General features: G+C 42.0%; 1 protein-coding gene across 2 annotated transcripts; it reads right to left on the reverse strand.

The window, feature by feature from the left end:
• Positions 1 to 954: 954 nt before the first annotated feature.
• LOC6575144 (box A-binding factor) lies at positions 955 to 17,599 on the reverse strand. 2 transcript variants are annotated; one of them, XM_032733814.2, is made up of 4 exons: positions 16,801 to 17,599; positions 10,359 to 10,678; positions 2,970 to 4,917; positions 955 to 2,682 (listed from the first exon to the last, which is right to left on the reverse strand). In XM_032733814.2, exons 2-4 carry the CDS (start codon positions 10,428 to 10,430, stop codon positions 1,946 to 1,948), a joined length of 2,757 nt encoding a protein of 918 aa, XP_032589705.1. In that variant the 5' UTR covers positions 10,431 to 10,678; positions 16,801 to 17,599; the 3' UTR covers positions 955 to 1,945. The 2 variants fall into 2 exon arrangements, with proteins under 2 accessions (XP_032589705.1, XP_032589706.1); XM_032733815.2 differs by having other exon boundaries at positions 955 to 2,679; positions 16,801 to 17,598.
• Positions 17,600 to 18,188: the final 589 nt, after the last annotated feature.

The following is an 18,188-nucleotide window of genomic DNA, read 5'->3' on the forward strand; positions in this document are numbered from 1 at the left end:
ATCTGTGCGGCACATTCTCTTTTCGCCAAGTTTATGGGCACAGCGTGCATAGTGTTTCACACAGATTGCGTCGACGATGCTGGGCCATCGGGCATCGGGCAACGGATGGCCCCCTGATTGCTAGCCAGCGATAAGATGACATACCAAAGCTCTACAATCTCCGTTTGTCTTCTTCTTCTTCGTCGTCTTCTTGCGGCTCTTCTGGCTCTATATTTATAAATAGCTACGACTTGGCGCATGCAATCAGTGGAATATTTTTATTTTAGGCCAAGCATTCGCCGTTTGCAATTCCCAATCCCTCAGAGGCAATAAAAACCAAATGACGACACGCAGACGCCAAACATGCCCGGCCGACCGCAAGCAAGGCCGTTCAGCGACCTTCAGCTGGCATTTACAGCTCACAGGTCCAGATGCTGGTTTTAGGTCCTGTTCTGCATTTATGGGGCCCGTTGCGCATTGCCCCTTGCCCGCCGCCGGCCGTCTTCATCATGATCAGCATTATCCGCTCCGCTCACTTGCTACGCTTTTTGTATTGTAACAGATCTGTTAACGAGCTCTGTCTCTGGCACTCGCACTGGCTCAGGCACTGGCTAGAGCACTGGCTCTTAATTGACCAAATGCATCTATAAAAGTCAGAGCCCCTGATGCTCAGCTCTTTTATCCTTAGCTGTTTCCGCAATTCGTTGTCCCCATTGTATGATTGTTCATCTTGTTGCTGTTGTTGTTGTTGTTGTTGTTGTTGTTGGAATGAAGCATCATCCCTTTGTCACTTGCTCATATCAATTAAAGTTTAATGATAATGTCGCGAGTGTCGGTTGCCGATCGCCGTTGGCCGCATGTTTTTAATCAATTTTTAATGGCTATTTACATTTCGTGGACCAGTTTGCCCCTTTGTGCTGCAGCAACCCCCTGTGGGGCGCTCATTAATTATAGCGACCATATACTTCAGTTTAGTGTTCTTTATTGATGTACTTCATTTATTTTTAGTTTTATGTGTACATGTACATATATACTTTTTGTGTAATCTTTCACATTGTAAGTTACTTAGGCTCTAGTTAGGATAGTTTATGCATTTAAGTGCGTACGTGCTATTGGCCCAAATCATTGGAACTTGGCCAAGTTGGTTATATGAATTAAATTATGGCAAGTTGCTAGGTAAAATTTTGCGATTGTTTCCATTTAAGTGTAGAGTTTAAATAAGTTTATATTAAATTATAATACCAACAACTACAATAAATTAATTAAAACATTAGCTACATATTTATAAAATTGAGTAACACACATACACACACACACAGACACACATACACGCACACACAGAGCTCAAAATACACGCACACTTGCTGTGGGGGAATGTAGGATAAAGTAGGACAGAGAGTTGTGGCCGTGGGTTGACAATCTAACTATGAATACTTAAGACGCAATGACACCAGATGAAAATGTTATTCAATTAGATTAGATTAAACGAGCAAAAACTGATTGATGCTTTCAAATAAAATGTATAATTTTCTAGCAATTCGAATTGACAAATAGGGGCGCTGGCGCACGAGTAAAAGTTTATGAAAGCTGTTGAAAAAGTACATTAAAGCTTTTGAGTATTTGATGCAGACTTATCAATGTTCAACTAGTAACTAGATATTAAATTATCTGAATGCTTGCGAATCAAGTGGCATATTCCTTTCACTCCAAGCAACTGAACCGACAAAAATCAGTTGATTGTTCGATTGCGACTTTCAGCTGGTGTCATTGTGATTGTATGAATGAAGGCTAGTTAATATTAATTTAAGCTACGCTAACTACAATACGACTTGGATCACATGTGTATGAAATGAATTGCCGCTGCAGCTGTGGCAGCTGAGGCAGCAGCTGGGGCAGTTGGGTCAGCTCGGTCAGCTCGGCCAGAGTACAGCTGTGACTGTGACTGCAACTGCAACTGCAACTGCAACTACTTGAGCTTCAGAAATGTCAACAACGCCTTTTGTATCAAACGACGATCAATGGTCGAGTCGGCGGTATAACGCACGCCGCTCAGGTTGCCATCGTTGTGGTCCACGACGCCATATTCGCCAACGATGAAGCCGTCGTCGGTTTTCTCTTCGACGCGATATTTGCGATAGTTGCGTCCCTCCACTACATAGGCGACTTTATCTTCATCCGACTCATCTGCGTTGCCCCTGCCCTCAGCATCTTCATCCCCGCCGCCATCATAGTCGTTGGCATTTGCGTTGGCGGTGTACACCACCGAACCACGTCCCCTATCACGGCCACGATTGCGGCCGTGTTGCGTTGTTGTTGGTGTTGTGGCGGCAGCAATGGGTGATGCTGGTGTTGTGCTCACTGGACTGGCTGGTGTTGTGGCTGTGACCAGTGCGCCGCTGCCGCTGCCGCTGCCACCTCCACTACTGCTGCTGCCACCCTGCAGTCCGTGGGCTCGTCCGTTTGTCATAACACTTACGGACTCTTCAATTTCGTAATTTTGCTCTGGGGTCGGTGTGTAGAGCTCGGCGCGTTCGGTTGTAAAGTGTGGCAACATGGTCTCATCGTCAGTTGGCGCAGCGGACGCGGAGGACGAGGATGATGAGCTGCTAGAGCTGGAACTATATGAATAGGCGCTAATGCCGGACGCTGCTGCGGGCGATGCATGCTGGTGTGCAAATTTGGAAACACACTTGACTAGATCTGCTAGCAGAGAGAGAGCAAAACAAAGAGAGAGAGAGAGAGAGAGAGAGATAGAGAGAGAGAGAGAATAAGTTCAAGATTAGTTAAACGTGCGTTGGTCTCTCATAATTACACTGTGCTGCAGAGTGCCGTTTGGGGTTAAGCTCCAATCGAATCTGATCGTTAGACTAATTGTAGATTCATAAATTATGCCAGCATGCAGCGAGCTAACGCAACGCCCAACTAAATAGTTGCTACCCGACAATGCTAAACCTGCAGCACAGTGTAATTTGTTTTGGGCAAAGACTCACCTCTATTGGGCAATCCTTTGGCATTTTGATTAGAATGTTGAAGCGACAGTGATGGATGCTGACGTTGCTGTTGCTCCCAACATGGACGATGATGTTGCTGCTGCTGCTGCTGCTGCTGTTGCTGGTAGTCGCTTGGAATTGAACTCTTTGATAAAATTGGCTCCAATAGATGGCGCGCTGGCTGCGGTTGCGGTGCATTCAATAAATCATAAGGTAATTTATCCAAATTGAAGAGTACACGACGCGGCTGCGAATTGCCCGCACTCGTTGCAGTCTGGTGGTTGTGGTGGTGGTGGTGATTGTGGTGCAGATGCTGATTGTGACCATTGTGATAATGGTGCTGCCAAGTGCTTGGCCTAGCGGTGGGCAGCGTGCTGCTCGTTGCAGTCTGGGATTCCATGGATCTGCTTGTTGTTGTTGTTGTCGTTGTTTGCGCCTCGCCGAATGCAATCCGCGAGACAATTGCTGGCCGACGCGAGGGCACAAAGGTGGTGGGAGCCAGAGCGCCCGGTGGCACAGTTGCTGGCCCTGGCGCTGCTGTTGTTGTCGTTGCTCCCGTTGTTGATGTTGACGATCTTGTTGTGGTGGGCGAGCTAGTCGTGCTGAGACCAACTCCGACACCGACACCGACACCGACGCCGACACCTACACCAGCACCCGTACCCGTACCGGTACCGGTACCGGTACCCGTCCCAGTTGTTACAGTTTGCGGCCAGTAGGTCTTGGCGGGCTCTCCATAAACCTTAGCTGGCTGCGAGTAAACTTTCGCTGGCTCTGAGTAAAACTTGGACGGTTGGCCATACACTTTGGCCGGCTCCGAATATACTTTTTCTGGCTGGCCATACATCTTGGCTGGCTCTGAGTAGACCTTGGCTGGCTCCGAGTAGAACTTGGATGGAACACTGTACATTTTCGATGGCACAGAATAGAATTTGGATGGCTCGGAGGCGAGACGTGGCATGGGCTTGAGACTGTCGCTCACGTTGCGCTGCGCCTCGGCCAAGATGCCAGCCGACTGGTGCCAGCTGCCCGGCACATGCAGATCGTCCACGTTCTGCGATATGGAGCTGTATGATATTGATCTTGACTGGGGTCCGTGACCCTGCTTTGTGTCGTGATAGATCACCGTCTGGAACGGCAGCAATTTGTCATCACCCACCGACTCATGAGTATTCGCCTCTGACGCCGACTCCGGATCGTTCGCTCTCTGATTTATGCGCGTGGCATTTCGCCCGGGGACAGAGCTGCCACGAAACGCCACCGAACTGGAGCGGCTGGAGGCGGCTGCCGCCAGCAATGGCGCCGCCAAAACGTTTTGTATATTGGAGGCACTGTTCACCGAGTCGCTTTCCGCATCCATGACATCGGCAGCGAGGCGTGGCTCAGTCTCCTCAATGGACAGTTCACTCTTGTGCGAGCGATTGACAAAATCAACGCCAGCTGCACTTGGCGCACTGCTTCGGTGCGAGTGCGTCGCGGCGGGCTTGAAGGCGGGCGGCTGGGTGCGGCTGATGCGGTTGCCACGTTTGCTGGAGGAGCTAACACTGACAGCGACCACCTTGACCTCGTCGCTGGACTTCGGCTTAGTGGTTGACGACGAGCCGGGTGCATCCTCCAGAAAGACAATCTTGCTGCCGGTGGTCACCAGCTTGACGACCTGCTTGCCCTCCGCATCCGCTTGGTGCTGGGCATTGGCATTGCGGTAGCGCGTCTTGTGCTCCAAGCTTCTGGCACTGTTCAGGCGGCCGGCAGCTGGTCCCTCGAGCTCCTCATCGCTGTGCAGGCTGCGCTGCTGTTCGTCGTGATCGAGGAACAACTTGAGAAACTCATTGCCCGCAATGAGCTCACTCTGCCTGCCCGCTGATACGGGTGAAGCAACAGGGGCGGGGGCAGGGACCGGTGCTGGGGCTGGGGCTGGGGCTGGTCGCGCATAGCCGCAGCACAACATCTGCAAGTTGAAATGGAAATGATTTAGTTATGTTCGTGTCAATTGCTTCACATTTCGCTTCAATGCGATTTTTATGCTAATCAAGTGGCGCATGATGCATTTACCCTACCTAGCTTATCTCAGCGATCTATTTATAAATTTGCGCAATTAAAACATCATTTGATCCACAGATTGAGAGAGGGACAGACACTTATGTGTGCCGCGAATGTCTTCTTGCCAGCTACGTATGACATTTGAATAATAATGTATTGGGTTTATTAAGACATCAGTGGAATGCGCTGCTGCGGCAGCGTTTGAAGTGCCTCTGGCTTGTGGGGCTTGTAAACAGCTGGACGGTGTCATAATTAACTGACATGTGGCATGCTGAGGTGGGTGCAATTGGCAGCTAATGAAGACTATATGGAAATGAATTACAATCGATTCAGCTATCGCTCTGCAATCTGTGTAGATCATATCAAGAGTCGATATCTTTGAATTTACTGCAGCTCGGCTCGAAGCATTACTTATGAGATTATCGATTTGATTATGATATAATATAATATATGAATCCCATTTAAAAGTCTTTAGCTAAACGACTTAACTTTCATTAAGCTAATACATATCAAAACGCTCATAGCTCGATGAATTCAGCGAATATCTGAACGAGACAATATAAGAGTCAAATATCAGCGAATTATGACACAGCTTGAGAATCAAATTTCGTTACCTAGACAGCAGTGAATCTTTGGGAAATCCCAAACATAAAGGTCAGGTTAACAGCTGGATATTAGCATGACTCGTTAAGGATATTAACATGAAAACAAGATTTGTTCAGCTTTGTTGCTATTATTATTATTATTATTATTATTATTGGGTCAAAACCATTAGCGATTACTAACAATTTAGCTTTGACCTTCCGCTTACTCATAAAATATGATTTGCTTTCAATGAACTCGTCTAGTGCATATCATGTGCTTGAGCCAGGCATAAATCAAATGAATGCAGCTCCAAATGCCGCCCTCTCACAGACGTTTAACGCCTCACAAAAACAAAAGACTTAGGACACGAACTTGCCCTGCAACAGACGTCAACAGTGCAAAGCGTATTTATTGCATTTGGCGAAATCAGCATAACTAATTGTAATCGAGATAAAGCACATAAAAAACGGCTAGGTCATAAAATTAAATGCGATTGGAAAGGCGTAAATTGAAAACACAAAAGAAAAAATACAATAAATTTTGTTTTTTTTTTTTTTTTTTTTTTGTTGCATGCAAAACAGTTTATAAATAAAATAAAATAATAACATAATTATTATATAACTTTATAGATAGATATTTATATATATATATGTACGTATTTATATATATATAATTATATATACATAGTAAATAGGCAGCAACAACAACATCCGGCAGCTTTTTGAGCATAAATGCAAATAGCTTGACAGCGCAGCGATGTGCAACAAAAACAACAACAAATGAAATTGAGTGGGCGAGCAGCGCTAGGCGACAGTCGCCTGTCGTTGTTGCTGTTGCTGTTGCTGTTGTAGTTGTTGTTGTGGCTTAAAACTAAACATTTCTAGATCATATTTAAGCGATTCAATCTAACAATTGTTGGCAGGCAGCATTAGAGCAAGCAAAACACCTTCGCACATGTGCTAAAATTACAGTGTAAACAGGCGCAGGCAGCCAATGGGCGCCCGGCCAGTTGCCAGTTGGTAGTTGGAAGTTGGCAGTTGCCAGTTACCCGTTTGGTAGTTGTGTGTTAGTCACCAGTGAGGCGGCTCGCCTTGCCTTTTATGTCTAAAATTGCAGAAGTAACTGCTGCGGCTGCTGCTGCTGCGGCTGCTGCTGCTGCGGCTGGTGGTACTTGTGCTGCGGGCAGTGAATGAGCATTTAACATTGACACACAAATCGCTGAAAGTTAATAACAATGCGAGCAGCCACTGAACAATGGGCCCAAAAGGGCTCAGGTTAGCTGAGCAAAAACCAGTGTCCCACGTACATGCATGTATGTATGTACATCGCCTGGCCAATTGGACACCATGAAACGTTCTAAATATATACTAAACGACAACTTATTGTGTGGCACTGTGATTGTGATTGTGATTGTGCTTGTGCTTGTGGCATTCCTTTTCATTGTGGCGAGTTACTTGAACCGACTGGTCAGTGCCACTGTGAGTTTAATGAATGAATGAATGAAATGCGTTCAGGTTGTTGTTTGCGTTTGCGCCCAAAAATAGATAGGCAATTATTAGGCATTAATCTTGATTGATTTATCAGGGCTGTGATTTGTGATTTCAGTTTTCTGACCATTGGCAAAATGTTAATCCTGTTAGACATTCTTTTGCACTTAGGTGGCAGTTAGCGATCCAGTTAGCGTTTATCGTTTATCGTTTATCATTTATCATTCAATTGTTGGACCTTTCACAACAGCGTTGACAATTTTCACGGCTGTCAACTTAGCGGAAGTGTCAAACGCCACGTTGAGTTTACACAGAAATGGGCGCTTAAATTGGTCTTTTGAAATTCTAAACGCTGTCGGTGAAACTCAATGAGATATCCGCGTTAGCCAAATCAATAGAACTGTTGTTAGACATCGAACAATTAAGCAATAATCACGGCTTAATGAGCGCACTCAGCGCACTCAGTCTGAGTCTAGCGTCTCACACGGCAGCTCCATTGACTTTCAAGTGCCGCTTCAGAACCTTCCAATTTAATTAGCCACAATCATCCAACGAGACGGCAACAAATCAAATAGACTGAAATGAGATCTGGCGAACAAGTTCTTTTATGATTCGGCTTTTATTGCCCAGCTGCTCCCCTTCTTCAAAAGTTGTTGTTGTCAATTTCAATTGCGTTTCACTTTCAATTTAAGTTTCTAGCTCAGTTTCAGCTTCAGTTTCAGCTTCAGTTTCAGTTTCAGCCTCAGTTTCAATTTCAATTTTGGATTGGTATTTCAGCTAATGCTTGGATTTAATATGTAGATTTCGGAAGTGCACACATTAAAAGTCACTCAGCGCAGCAGCTAATCAATTAGGCGTCTCCGGTTGATTGACGTGCCGCAAAAGCCGTTATGCGGTTGCATAAAAACACAAACGAATGACTCAAGACACGAACTGGCCACACACAGAGCGTCTAGCAGATTTGCATAGAGCGGCAAACGCGGAAAAAGTCGCCAGGCTATAATAATGAAAAGTTTTCGGTGCATGTTTCTTTTTTTTTTTTTGTATTTTATCAAAATTCATCTGGTCAAAAAACGGGCAGCATGCAACAAGAATTGGCCTGTCCGCATATACGTTTATTGTGGTGTGGCTGCAACGATTGTGGCCCGAGGCATTTGTGGTGGGCGTTGAAAGGAGCAGCAGCAGTAGCTCCAGCAGCAGCAGTTGCCACAATGTGAATGTGTCAGCTGAACTCTGTTGCCAAGCGGCCATTGTTTAATTGCAGCCACCACCCGCTGCCCGCTGCTCGCTGCCTGCTCATATGTTGCAATTGGCAACTTGCCACTTGCCACTTGCCTACTGCCAGTTGCCAGTTGCCCGTTGCCATTTGCCACTTGTAGCCAGGCATCTTATGACTTGCCATTAAATCGCAACATCGATCTTCGGCCCCGCATTAGGGCGCTCAATGCCAACTCCAAGCCCAATCGCAGTCAGCACTCAGCTCAGTCAGTCTCCGTTTCTGTCATAATAACACACATTTATTAATTATACAGCACAACAAATACAAATGAAAAACAAAAAAAAAAAAACTCCTGCTTGCGCTACACTATTCTACATACAATATATTTTTGTGCTAATCGTCATATGCATATCAGACCATACACACACTTACACACACGCACACATCTAAGTACTGCTCTATATGAGAGAAAAGCTGAGGCTGGGGCTTTAGAATGTTGTTGCACCACAGCAGTGGCACCACAGCACACCCCGCCACGCCCCGCACTGCATCCTCAATCAACGTCCTGCCCGCTGCGCATAATTTGCAAATTGCCAGCGTCATCGACTGCAGCAGCGACGGCAGCAGCGACTGCGCCAATTGCTGTTTTAGTTCAGTTTTCAGTTTTCAGTTCTCTGTTTTGAGTATTTGAGTTTTCAGTTTTCAGTTTCAGTTTCGCATAGCCGCACTCGAATCGCGTGCAATTATTTTGCCTGGCTTATGCCGTAGTTAAGTTGCTTTTAGCCAGCATTACTTTAGTTTTACTTTGCATTCGCACACAATCAGCTGTGTCTGTGGCCAGCGGGCAGTCAATTCAGTTTGTTGCAGCCATAACAGACATTAGCATTAACCAACACAAATTAATACTAATAAAAATGCATTCGCATTGCCGTCTATGACTATGATGATGATGATGATGATTTGGGCCAATAAATGCGGGCCGAGGCGAAAGCAGACACCATTATAGCCAGCAATTAATCCATATATTTCTATACCAATTGGCCAAGTGAGCAATTTGAGCTCATGTGCAACTGCAACTGCAACTTCAACTGCAACGGCAACTGCAATTGCAATTGCAATTTTATGCTGCAGCCATTAGACGCTGTAATGGGACTCTGTTAGCCACGCCAAATAGCCAGCTGCATCCATCCAATACTCATTCGTGTTAACTCAAAGGGTTGGCCAATTCGAATCGCTTGCGTGCCTATATATGCATATGTACATATATGCTCCCGCATTAATTTCTGCCTCATATGCGTAATAAATCATTCCCCAGAATCAGACAACAGCTCGCATATCATCCATCCATCTCTAAAGTTCAATGTCGAGAATCGTGTAGACGTCGCTTGGCTTAAATATGCGGCTGTGAAACTAGTTGGCTTGGATAGCTAGCAACGGCTCGCATATATCTTCGCCTTAATGTGTATAATGATCTCTGGCTATATAGCTGGATGTACCCTTAATGAATTGGTGTGTATAATCTTGTTTCGTTAGCCATGTTAAGGTGGAGCTTTACCACTAACCTATTTGGTTAGCCGACAATGTGAGAAAAAACTGTAAAAAATTTAAAATATACGAGAAATGACACCGAAGAAACACAATCGCGTTGATTGAAAGGGAAAACTATCGACAAAAGAAAGCAAATACCCATCAGTATGACCGACTGCATAATACTCTAACCAAATCGGCAAATGATTTAACGATTTCTTTTGCAGATGGTGTATTGGCGAGTATCGGAAATCCGCCCTCTAAACTTATCGATATATATAAACTTATTGAAAAATCTATAGTAATTCTAGAAATGTCGAATGTAAAGTCAATCGACTTATATCATAATATTATACAAATATTCTTTCTTTCTTATAATATAATCTGCATATTCAGTTGCGTTCCCTGATTTATGAGCCGATTCATAAGGATGCAGTTCAATAACCCACTCACAAATAAAGTCTTCAATTATCTCATTAATTAATTATTCATACCTTAATGACCTTAACCAATTACAAACGCACAACTTACCAGCAGCAAAAAGACCAATTTATGATACCAGCAAAAGTGTGCCATGCCGACGTTGTTTCGGTTCTGTAACATCCACTTGGGCTACGTCGACTGCAGCTGATTAAGGCTCCACTTTAATTGGTCGCTTTAATTTCGTCTCTTGTTCTTGTCCACTTCTTAATGATCTTCACTTTCTTTGCGCGACAGATGAATCATTTGGCCGTTTGTCTTGTCTGCAGTTGAATCATACTGAACAAAAACTCTTGACGCTCCTGTGTGTGATCTCTCCCACTCTGTGTGTATGTGCGTGTGTGCTGGTGTGGTATGTGACTTGTTAATCACTGAAATTAAAGAACAGAAGCAAGCAATTAAGTTAATTGTTATAGAAAAACAAATATTTTAAACTGATAAATCTAAAAGAGATTTTGAACAAAGCTAATTAAGAAGGAATTTTATATATTGGCCTTTAAAGCATATATGCATACAAATGCGATTATCTCTGCTGCTATGATTTAAAAATTAGCCAAATGTTAAATATAGTATAGATCAAGCAAATATAGCATAACAGCAGCTCAACCCGAAGACTTAATATATACTACTTTTGGCTTTTATCTGTTAGTAAAGAGTTTAGCGCTTACTAAACGATTGATAAATCGAAATTTGTTTTTTTTTTTTTTTTTTTGTAGGAGGAGGGAACATTAATATTGCAAAATGATGCATAATTTGCAAAAGGTATTGCCAGGCATTAGCATCAACATTAGCATCAGCCAGGCTAAACAAATTCATAACGATCGGTAATCAATACGAGTTGCGTTTGTGGAAAGGAAGGCAGAGCACTGATGAGGTAGTTGAGGAGAGACACACTCAAATGTCAAGGTGCATTTCACACTTGCTGCTTACTAGCAGCGAGTGTAGCCAGCGAAACAGACAGAAATATTTGAGCATTTGCAGCTAATTTTTGCGAGTTGCCAAATGCGATTGAGTCACGGCTGAAAGAATCATTGAACTTGTCTGGCGCATTGCGGTGCGGTGGGGCAGCCAGCAGCCAGCAGCCACAACAAGTCGCAACAAGTTGCAGCAGTTCCAGCCGCAGACGCAGCCGCAGTCGGAGTTGTTGCCTCTGGCCCCAGTCCCAGCCCCAGCCCAAGATCGAGCAGATGCTAAGCTAAGCTGTTTCTTAGCGATTTCAACATATTTATAATTAATGACAAATATTTTGATAGCCACACAACAATTGGCATATCATTGAGACTGGCTTCACTTGACTTGGCTCGGCTCGTCTGGGCTCGTGCATTGCATTGTATGTTGGCCAAATCTATTGCCATTGGCGCACATTAGCCTTTAGCTGATTTTTATTGCCAATTGGCGCCCTTTATGCATGCTTTAATAGTCATAGCTTAATTTCATTAAAGCCCCACAAAGCAATTAGCAGGCATTTCCGCTAAGCCAAGTCTGTAATTAAGCCAAGTCAACAACAACTTAATAATAATAATAATAAACTAAAAATAGTTATTTGGCCGAAAATCCATAGGTAACAGTAGCCTAGCCAGTTCATAAAACCAGTTCTAATTCTTATCAAGACTTCTTCACAGACCATATAATTACTCATAGTCAGAGCTTTGGGCCGCCGAGCGTTCAATGGCTTTTAATTATCCAGGAATTCGAGTCAGTCTTTGAGTGCGTGTCTGTGCGCAGCAAAACAAAATCTTTATGGCCGGAATTCAGCTCATTAAAAACGAAAGTTTCTTGGCCAACCAAAGAGCCAAAAAAAATGTCTAAGCTTGGCTAATTAATTAGACAACAGCCAACTGTTACTTATGGAAATAGCTTCTTTTTTATATACACTCCTCTCTTTCGCTTCTTGTATTCGATTCTCATTCTTCGCTACTCGTCTGGCCACTTGTGACGCATTTCTTCGCAGCTTCGTTATCTTTGACAGCTTGACAGGCAGCCAGTTTTTTTAAGCTATTTTGCGTTGTTGGGCGTGTGTGTGTGTCTGTGTAACTGTAACTCTGAGTCCAGAGCGGAAAGTAAAAGTACTAATCAAAAGCACGTTAAGGTCGTTGTTATCTAGCGACCGGGCGCCATCCGCTGCACTCTCCGACCTCAGTGCACATATTCACTTACTAAACTGGACAGTTCGGTTTGAAGCTGCACCCATATCAGACCCAGAAATGTAGCCAGCTACAGATCGGACGGCATCAGCTGTAAACTGGCTAGCCTTAAGGCCAAAACAACAAAGTGTATGCAATATTTGCCCGACAATAACTTGTTTGAACTTTAGACAAATATATTATGTGTGTGTGTGTGTGTGTGTGTCTATAGAAATCATCTAAGCTCGCCAAAAACTGCTGAGATTGTCATTATATAAGTAATAATTATTGATTAGTATTAGTTAAGTTTGAAGTTATTTAGTTGACATAAACACTGAGTTCATGCATGACTTCACTTCAGGCACAAAACGTGATTAATAATACTATAAAAAAATGCAATAAAAGTGATGAGGACCTAACGGGCTTACTATATCTGTAAATGGACTATTATTACTCTGATTTAAAAAAAATATATTCAAATGTTGCCTTGGTGGTATGTAGAGCAGGTAGAGGGGCGTAGAATATATTCAGACAAAGGTTCAATAAACTTTTTTCGCTGCTTTCGCATTCAAAAGCATAGACAAACACATACACACCCTCAAACACACACACACCAGCAAGTATGCCGCATGCTGTTTAATTTGAACTCTTCTGGATCAGCTTTGTTTTCTTTCTTTATATTATGATACATAATGAAGTATTATAAGAGCTAAGCTTTAGTTTTGCCTTTAATTCATGATTCCCTAAAATTTCGTAAATATTTTGAATGCCTACTTCTTTGATTATCAATAAAATTGAACTTCAAAATAGATATTTTATTCAGAATTTTTAGTAAAATTTTATTTTGTATTTTAGAGCTTTGATATCTTTCATATAGTCGCAATTTTTGGCATTCTGCTGAAGTGATCTTAGACTAACTAATTTTTATTATCTTTAAAACGTGATTTCTATTGATTCTGCATATAAATTACATATCGATTATAGGAATATATTAAAAACATATTTATAAACTCTCTCACTTTGTTAATATATGTTTTATTTTATTCTCGATATTAATTCTGAATATTCAGATATTAAATGTGAATTATTTACATATGTACAAACCCTTTGCCAGCAAAATAATTTTTCATGCATTTGCAATGAGTTCAGGCAATGAAAGAACGGTAAGCCAACGTGGCATGGGAATGTTGTGGGTGTGGAGTATCGATAAAGTGCGCTAACACAATTTAGTTGCAATTATTAATAATATTTGTTTTATTGACAGCGAATCAAGAAACTATATGTGTATGCCAATTGGCAATGGGACTGGGTATTGCTCTTGCTCTTGCTCTTGCTCTTGCTCTTGCTCTTGCTCTTGCACTTGGCCCGTTTGATATCGTCGTGTATGCCCATTGGCGTCAAATCTGTGCAATATTGGTGTAGTTAGTATATAAATTAGAATGCTAATCGATTGCCATAGATACGCCCAGAAAAGCAATGGCAAATGAAGCGGGCCACAATAGAATGCTGGCAATTCCGGTTAATAAACTTGATTTAAAACCAGAAGTGAGCACAGCAAAGGCAAAGACACAAGCAAAGGCAAATAAATTGCTACTAAGTACGACAGGGGACAGCACAATGAAATCGAATTGTATCGAATCGAAACGAATGGAAGTCGCAATCACAACATAAAGTGTGTAACAAATGGGTCGCAAGTGGAATCAAGTGTTCGACTATGTGACAAATTGTCAAACATTCTCGCAACTCGCAACAAAGGCGGACTGAAAGCACACGCGACGCGGCAGCAAAACAAATGCCGATTGCAATTCATTGAAAATTGACGCAGCGCACTGCGAGTTGAGGGACGGACAGGCTCAAAGCCAAGTCAGGCCAGCACAAGCCAAGCCAAGCCATGCCATGGGAGAGGCCACACGGCGTATGTGCTATATATTTATTCCTCTTCTTCTTGTTCCTCGTTTTCTTTTAAATTTCTGTCAGGTTGACTGCCAAAATGATTGCAGAGCAAAAGTAAAGCAAACTTAACCAAATAATGGCCGCGACCATAAAGTCGTTTATATTTCCATGGAATTTCTTAAAAGTTTATTGCACTTGTTATATACCCTGTAGGTATTTAAAAAAAAATAAAAATAAAAAAACATGTGCGCCTAATGGGCTATATAGAATAGAGCAGCAGAGACAAGCCTGTTTTATCTTTTGATATGACTTCAAATTCAATATTATTAATGCTAAAGATCTTATATGAATATCTGCATTTGATATATGTACAGTGGAGTCCCGATAATTCGAAATGGCAAGGCGATTAATTTTCTTTCGATTTATACAAAAATTAAAATTATCAAGATTTATTGAGAAGAAATTTCTTTAACGTAATTTTTTATTTTGAGAGGTACGAATTATCGAGACTCGACTGTACATTATATATTATATATATTTATTTATTCATGAATATAATGTATAAATAAATATATGTATATATCTTATTCTATGTCAATCTATACCGTAGTCAATTCTCTTCTCTCATATCTGATCTCCTCCGTCTGTCTTTATATATCGTTTCATACAGGGAATCTCTTGAACTAGCAGTCTCTGCTTAAGCAAATATACCCAGCTGTTTTATCATCATAATTACTGTCATATACGTGTAATCGCGGCTCAGACCAAACAAAATACAAATAGTGCAACAGGTTTATTTTCTTATATATGTGTCTATATATACACCATACGACTATATATTTATAATTTGCTGCTGTTGGCAGCCATTGCAGACAATTTGTTAATTTTGCTTAGTGGCGTTAATTGTTTTGGCCAAAGCTCAGTTGGTGCTACTACTGCTACTACTGCTGCTGCTGCTGCTGCTGCTGCTGCTTCTATCTTTGTTGCTATTACGAAGTGTGCAATTAAGCTTTTAATAATAATTTGTATTAAAATAGTTGAACGAGTTAAGTTTGGCAATGGGGCTGCTGACGTTTTGCAATTTGGCATAGAATGTGCAGCGAATGAATTACACAAATTGTTTATGAGTTTGTTTAATTGTTTGTTGTCAGTCATTCGATTGGGCTGTTGGCCAAATAAGAAAGTGCAAAGTAATTTGAGTTGAAATGCCTTTAAGCTATGAGTGAATATATTTAGAATGAATGACTGATTGATTTAGCTGTATAGAACTCCAAGCTTGAAGTATGACCAAGAATATTTTATTTTTAAATCGAATCGAAATTACTATATACACAATTCTAAATTAAGAAATAAAGTATATAAGCTTATATAAATTGGGAGATTTCAATTCAGTTCAGTTTTTTCTCAAGCTAAACATTATTCAATGGGTAATATGCCAACATTATGAAAATTTGTGGAAGCCCCTACAAGCGGCAGAAAAAATACAAATTGATTTCCCAAATGGCCGTCCCTTGAGCACCAGCACAGTCTCAGACGCAATACTCGATTACATTAAGCCGTTAATTATGACAAACAAGTCGGTAATAGATTGGGGCGTCACAATAACAACAAGCTGCACAGCCTGGCAGCTGGGCCAAAATTAAACTAAATTATAGTTGCACGTCGCCCGATTTGACAAGCCCTGCGTAACAGCTCATTTGTCCATCAGTGGGGGGTGTGGCGGGTGGGGGAAATTACACTCAAAAAACAGGCGACGGACATTGCGGCAATCGATGGGAAACTGTGAGATAAGCATCTGCTCAATCAAAATTGATCTACACGCCCGTCAATCAAAACGGGAGACAAAAGGTTTTTCAATCGATTTTGATGGCTAATGCATGCCACAAAGGGTAACTGTAAAGCACAGCAGTAGTAGCAATAGCAATACACATGGATTCACACACACACACACACAGGCACACACACACACACACACAGGCACACACACTTTCATCGCTGACCTTGACGCAAATCAGTGGCTATTTATTTTGTTTTTGCTTTTTTCGAATACCTTTTTTTCTGCAACTTTTTTGGCCGACATATTTTCAGAGCAATCGCTGCAGTCTTTTTTTTCACCCCAGTCTCAGCTTCAGTTTTGGCTTTGGCTTAGGCTTTGGCTTTGGGCCGTGCAGATTTCTAAACACAATTGAAGACAAATCCACTTTATAGCCGTCAAAATGTACGAGAGCAGCAGTAAAAAAACCAAACGTTGAGCAAGGCAGCAAAAATTAAAACTTAGCAAAAAAAAGTTACTTGGAGTACAAGCAGCAACAATAAACAACAACAACAACTGAAGCAAAAAATGCTAAGCATAAGAAACGCGTTTGCGCATAAAAAAAATTAAAAGCAACAAAAAATAAAAACAACAAACATTTTGGCCAATTTCAACGATTTTTTTGTATGTATTAACCGTTACTTTTTTTACCCGCTGAGCTTACCAATGCACCCACCACATTTGTTGTGGTTCTTGTTGTTGTTGTTTGTTTGTTTTCTCAGTGGTTGTAGCTGGATTTTTAATCCCGTGTTGTAGCTGTTGTTGTTGTCGCTGCTATTGAAGTTGATTATTTGTATTTGATTGTTGGGCTTTCTATATGGCAAGCCGTGTTGTTGTTGCTGTTGTTGGTGCTCAGTGCATTTGTTGCTAAGCCGTTTTGAATTGGAGCAATATTGGCGCGCGCTATATGTGTACGATTTTTTATTTTTATGACGATTTGTTTATGGCTGTTCGTTTTAATTTTGGAATTAATTTTTGTTTGTTTTCGTTTTTTTTTTTACCAGTTTTTACGGTTCGTTGTTATTTATATTTATATAATAATGGACGATTATCTTAGCCGCACTCACACACCCTGAAAACGTTATATTTAACTGACTTTGTCGAAATTGGATTGCACTGTCGGAGAACGTTGCGTATACGAAATATTTCTCGATGAGTTTTTAGTACGGTCCTTAAATATGTTTTCAGCTGTGCTTGGGCTAACAGAGACTCTGGGGGAAACTTCTAGCTTCTAAGTGGTTGTCTTAGGGCCAGTGGGGCTGGAGGCAGGCGGCAGTGCCTGGTGGCAAATGACTTTCACGCGACAAACGCAGCGGCGGCAACAGCAAATAATGTTCGAGAATCGAGTTCGAGTTCGCGTTCGACTTTGAAATGTTTATTTTTGATGCAGGTTGTGCCGTGCGTCCGTTTTGCTACAGCGTCCACAATTAACTGAATTCCCACAGCGATCAGAAAACTGATAAGTGCTCGCTGCTGACTAGCGCCCAAGAAGGCTGCCAAAAGCTCAGAGTACACCAGAGACAGAGGCAGAGCCGAGTCGAGCCGAGCCGAGCCGTGCCAGCAGAGACGGAGTGAGCCAGCCAGCAGAAACTGAGGCAGAGCCAGTCGCAGTCGCCGCCAAGTGCCAAGGCAAATACAACAACAACAGCAATAACGGCAGCAGCGCACAAGAAAGGCAAAAGCACAAGTACAAACACATACAGACGCACATGCAATCACACACAGCCATTCACAGGCAGTCGTCGCACAGTGTGCAGATCATTTCAGTTAGACAATGTTAATATTAATATAAATTACCCAACATGTTATCCTGCCTTTAAAAATTTTTTAATGTCCTTTTCTCTAATCGCAGACCTCTTGAGTTACATTAAACTAGAGTTGCAAAACTTCTATCAAACGAGCTTTTGCTTAAAATTAAATTATGCTAATTCAACATGTTTTTTGTTATTTATTTACCAATACCGATACCAATACCACTGCAAGTGAACCAAAATATCTGTAACATCAAAATATGTATGTAAGTAATAGACCACTGTGCAATGTGTTGATTAG

This window comes from Drosophila mojavensis, unplaced genomic scaffold (assembly GCF_018153725.1).
Source record: "Drosophila mojavensis isolate 15081-1352.22 unplaced genomic scaffold, ASM1815372v1 contig_231, whole genome shotgun sequence".
Taxonomy (NCBI): domain Eukaryota; kingdom Metazoa; phylum Arthropoda; class Insecta; order Diptera; family Drosophilidae; genus Drosophila; species Drosophila mojavensis.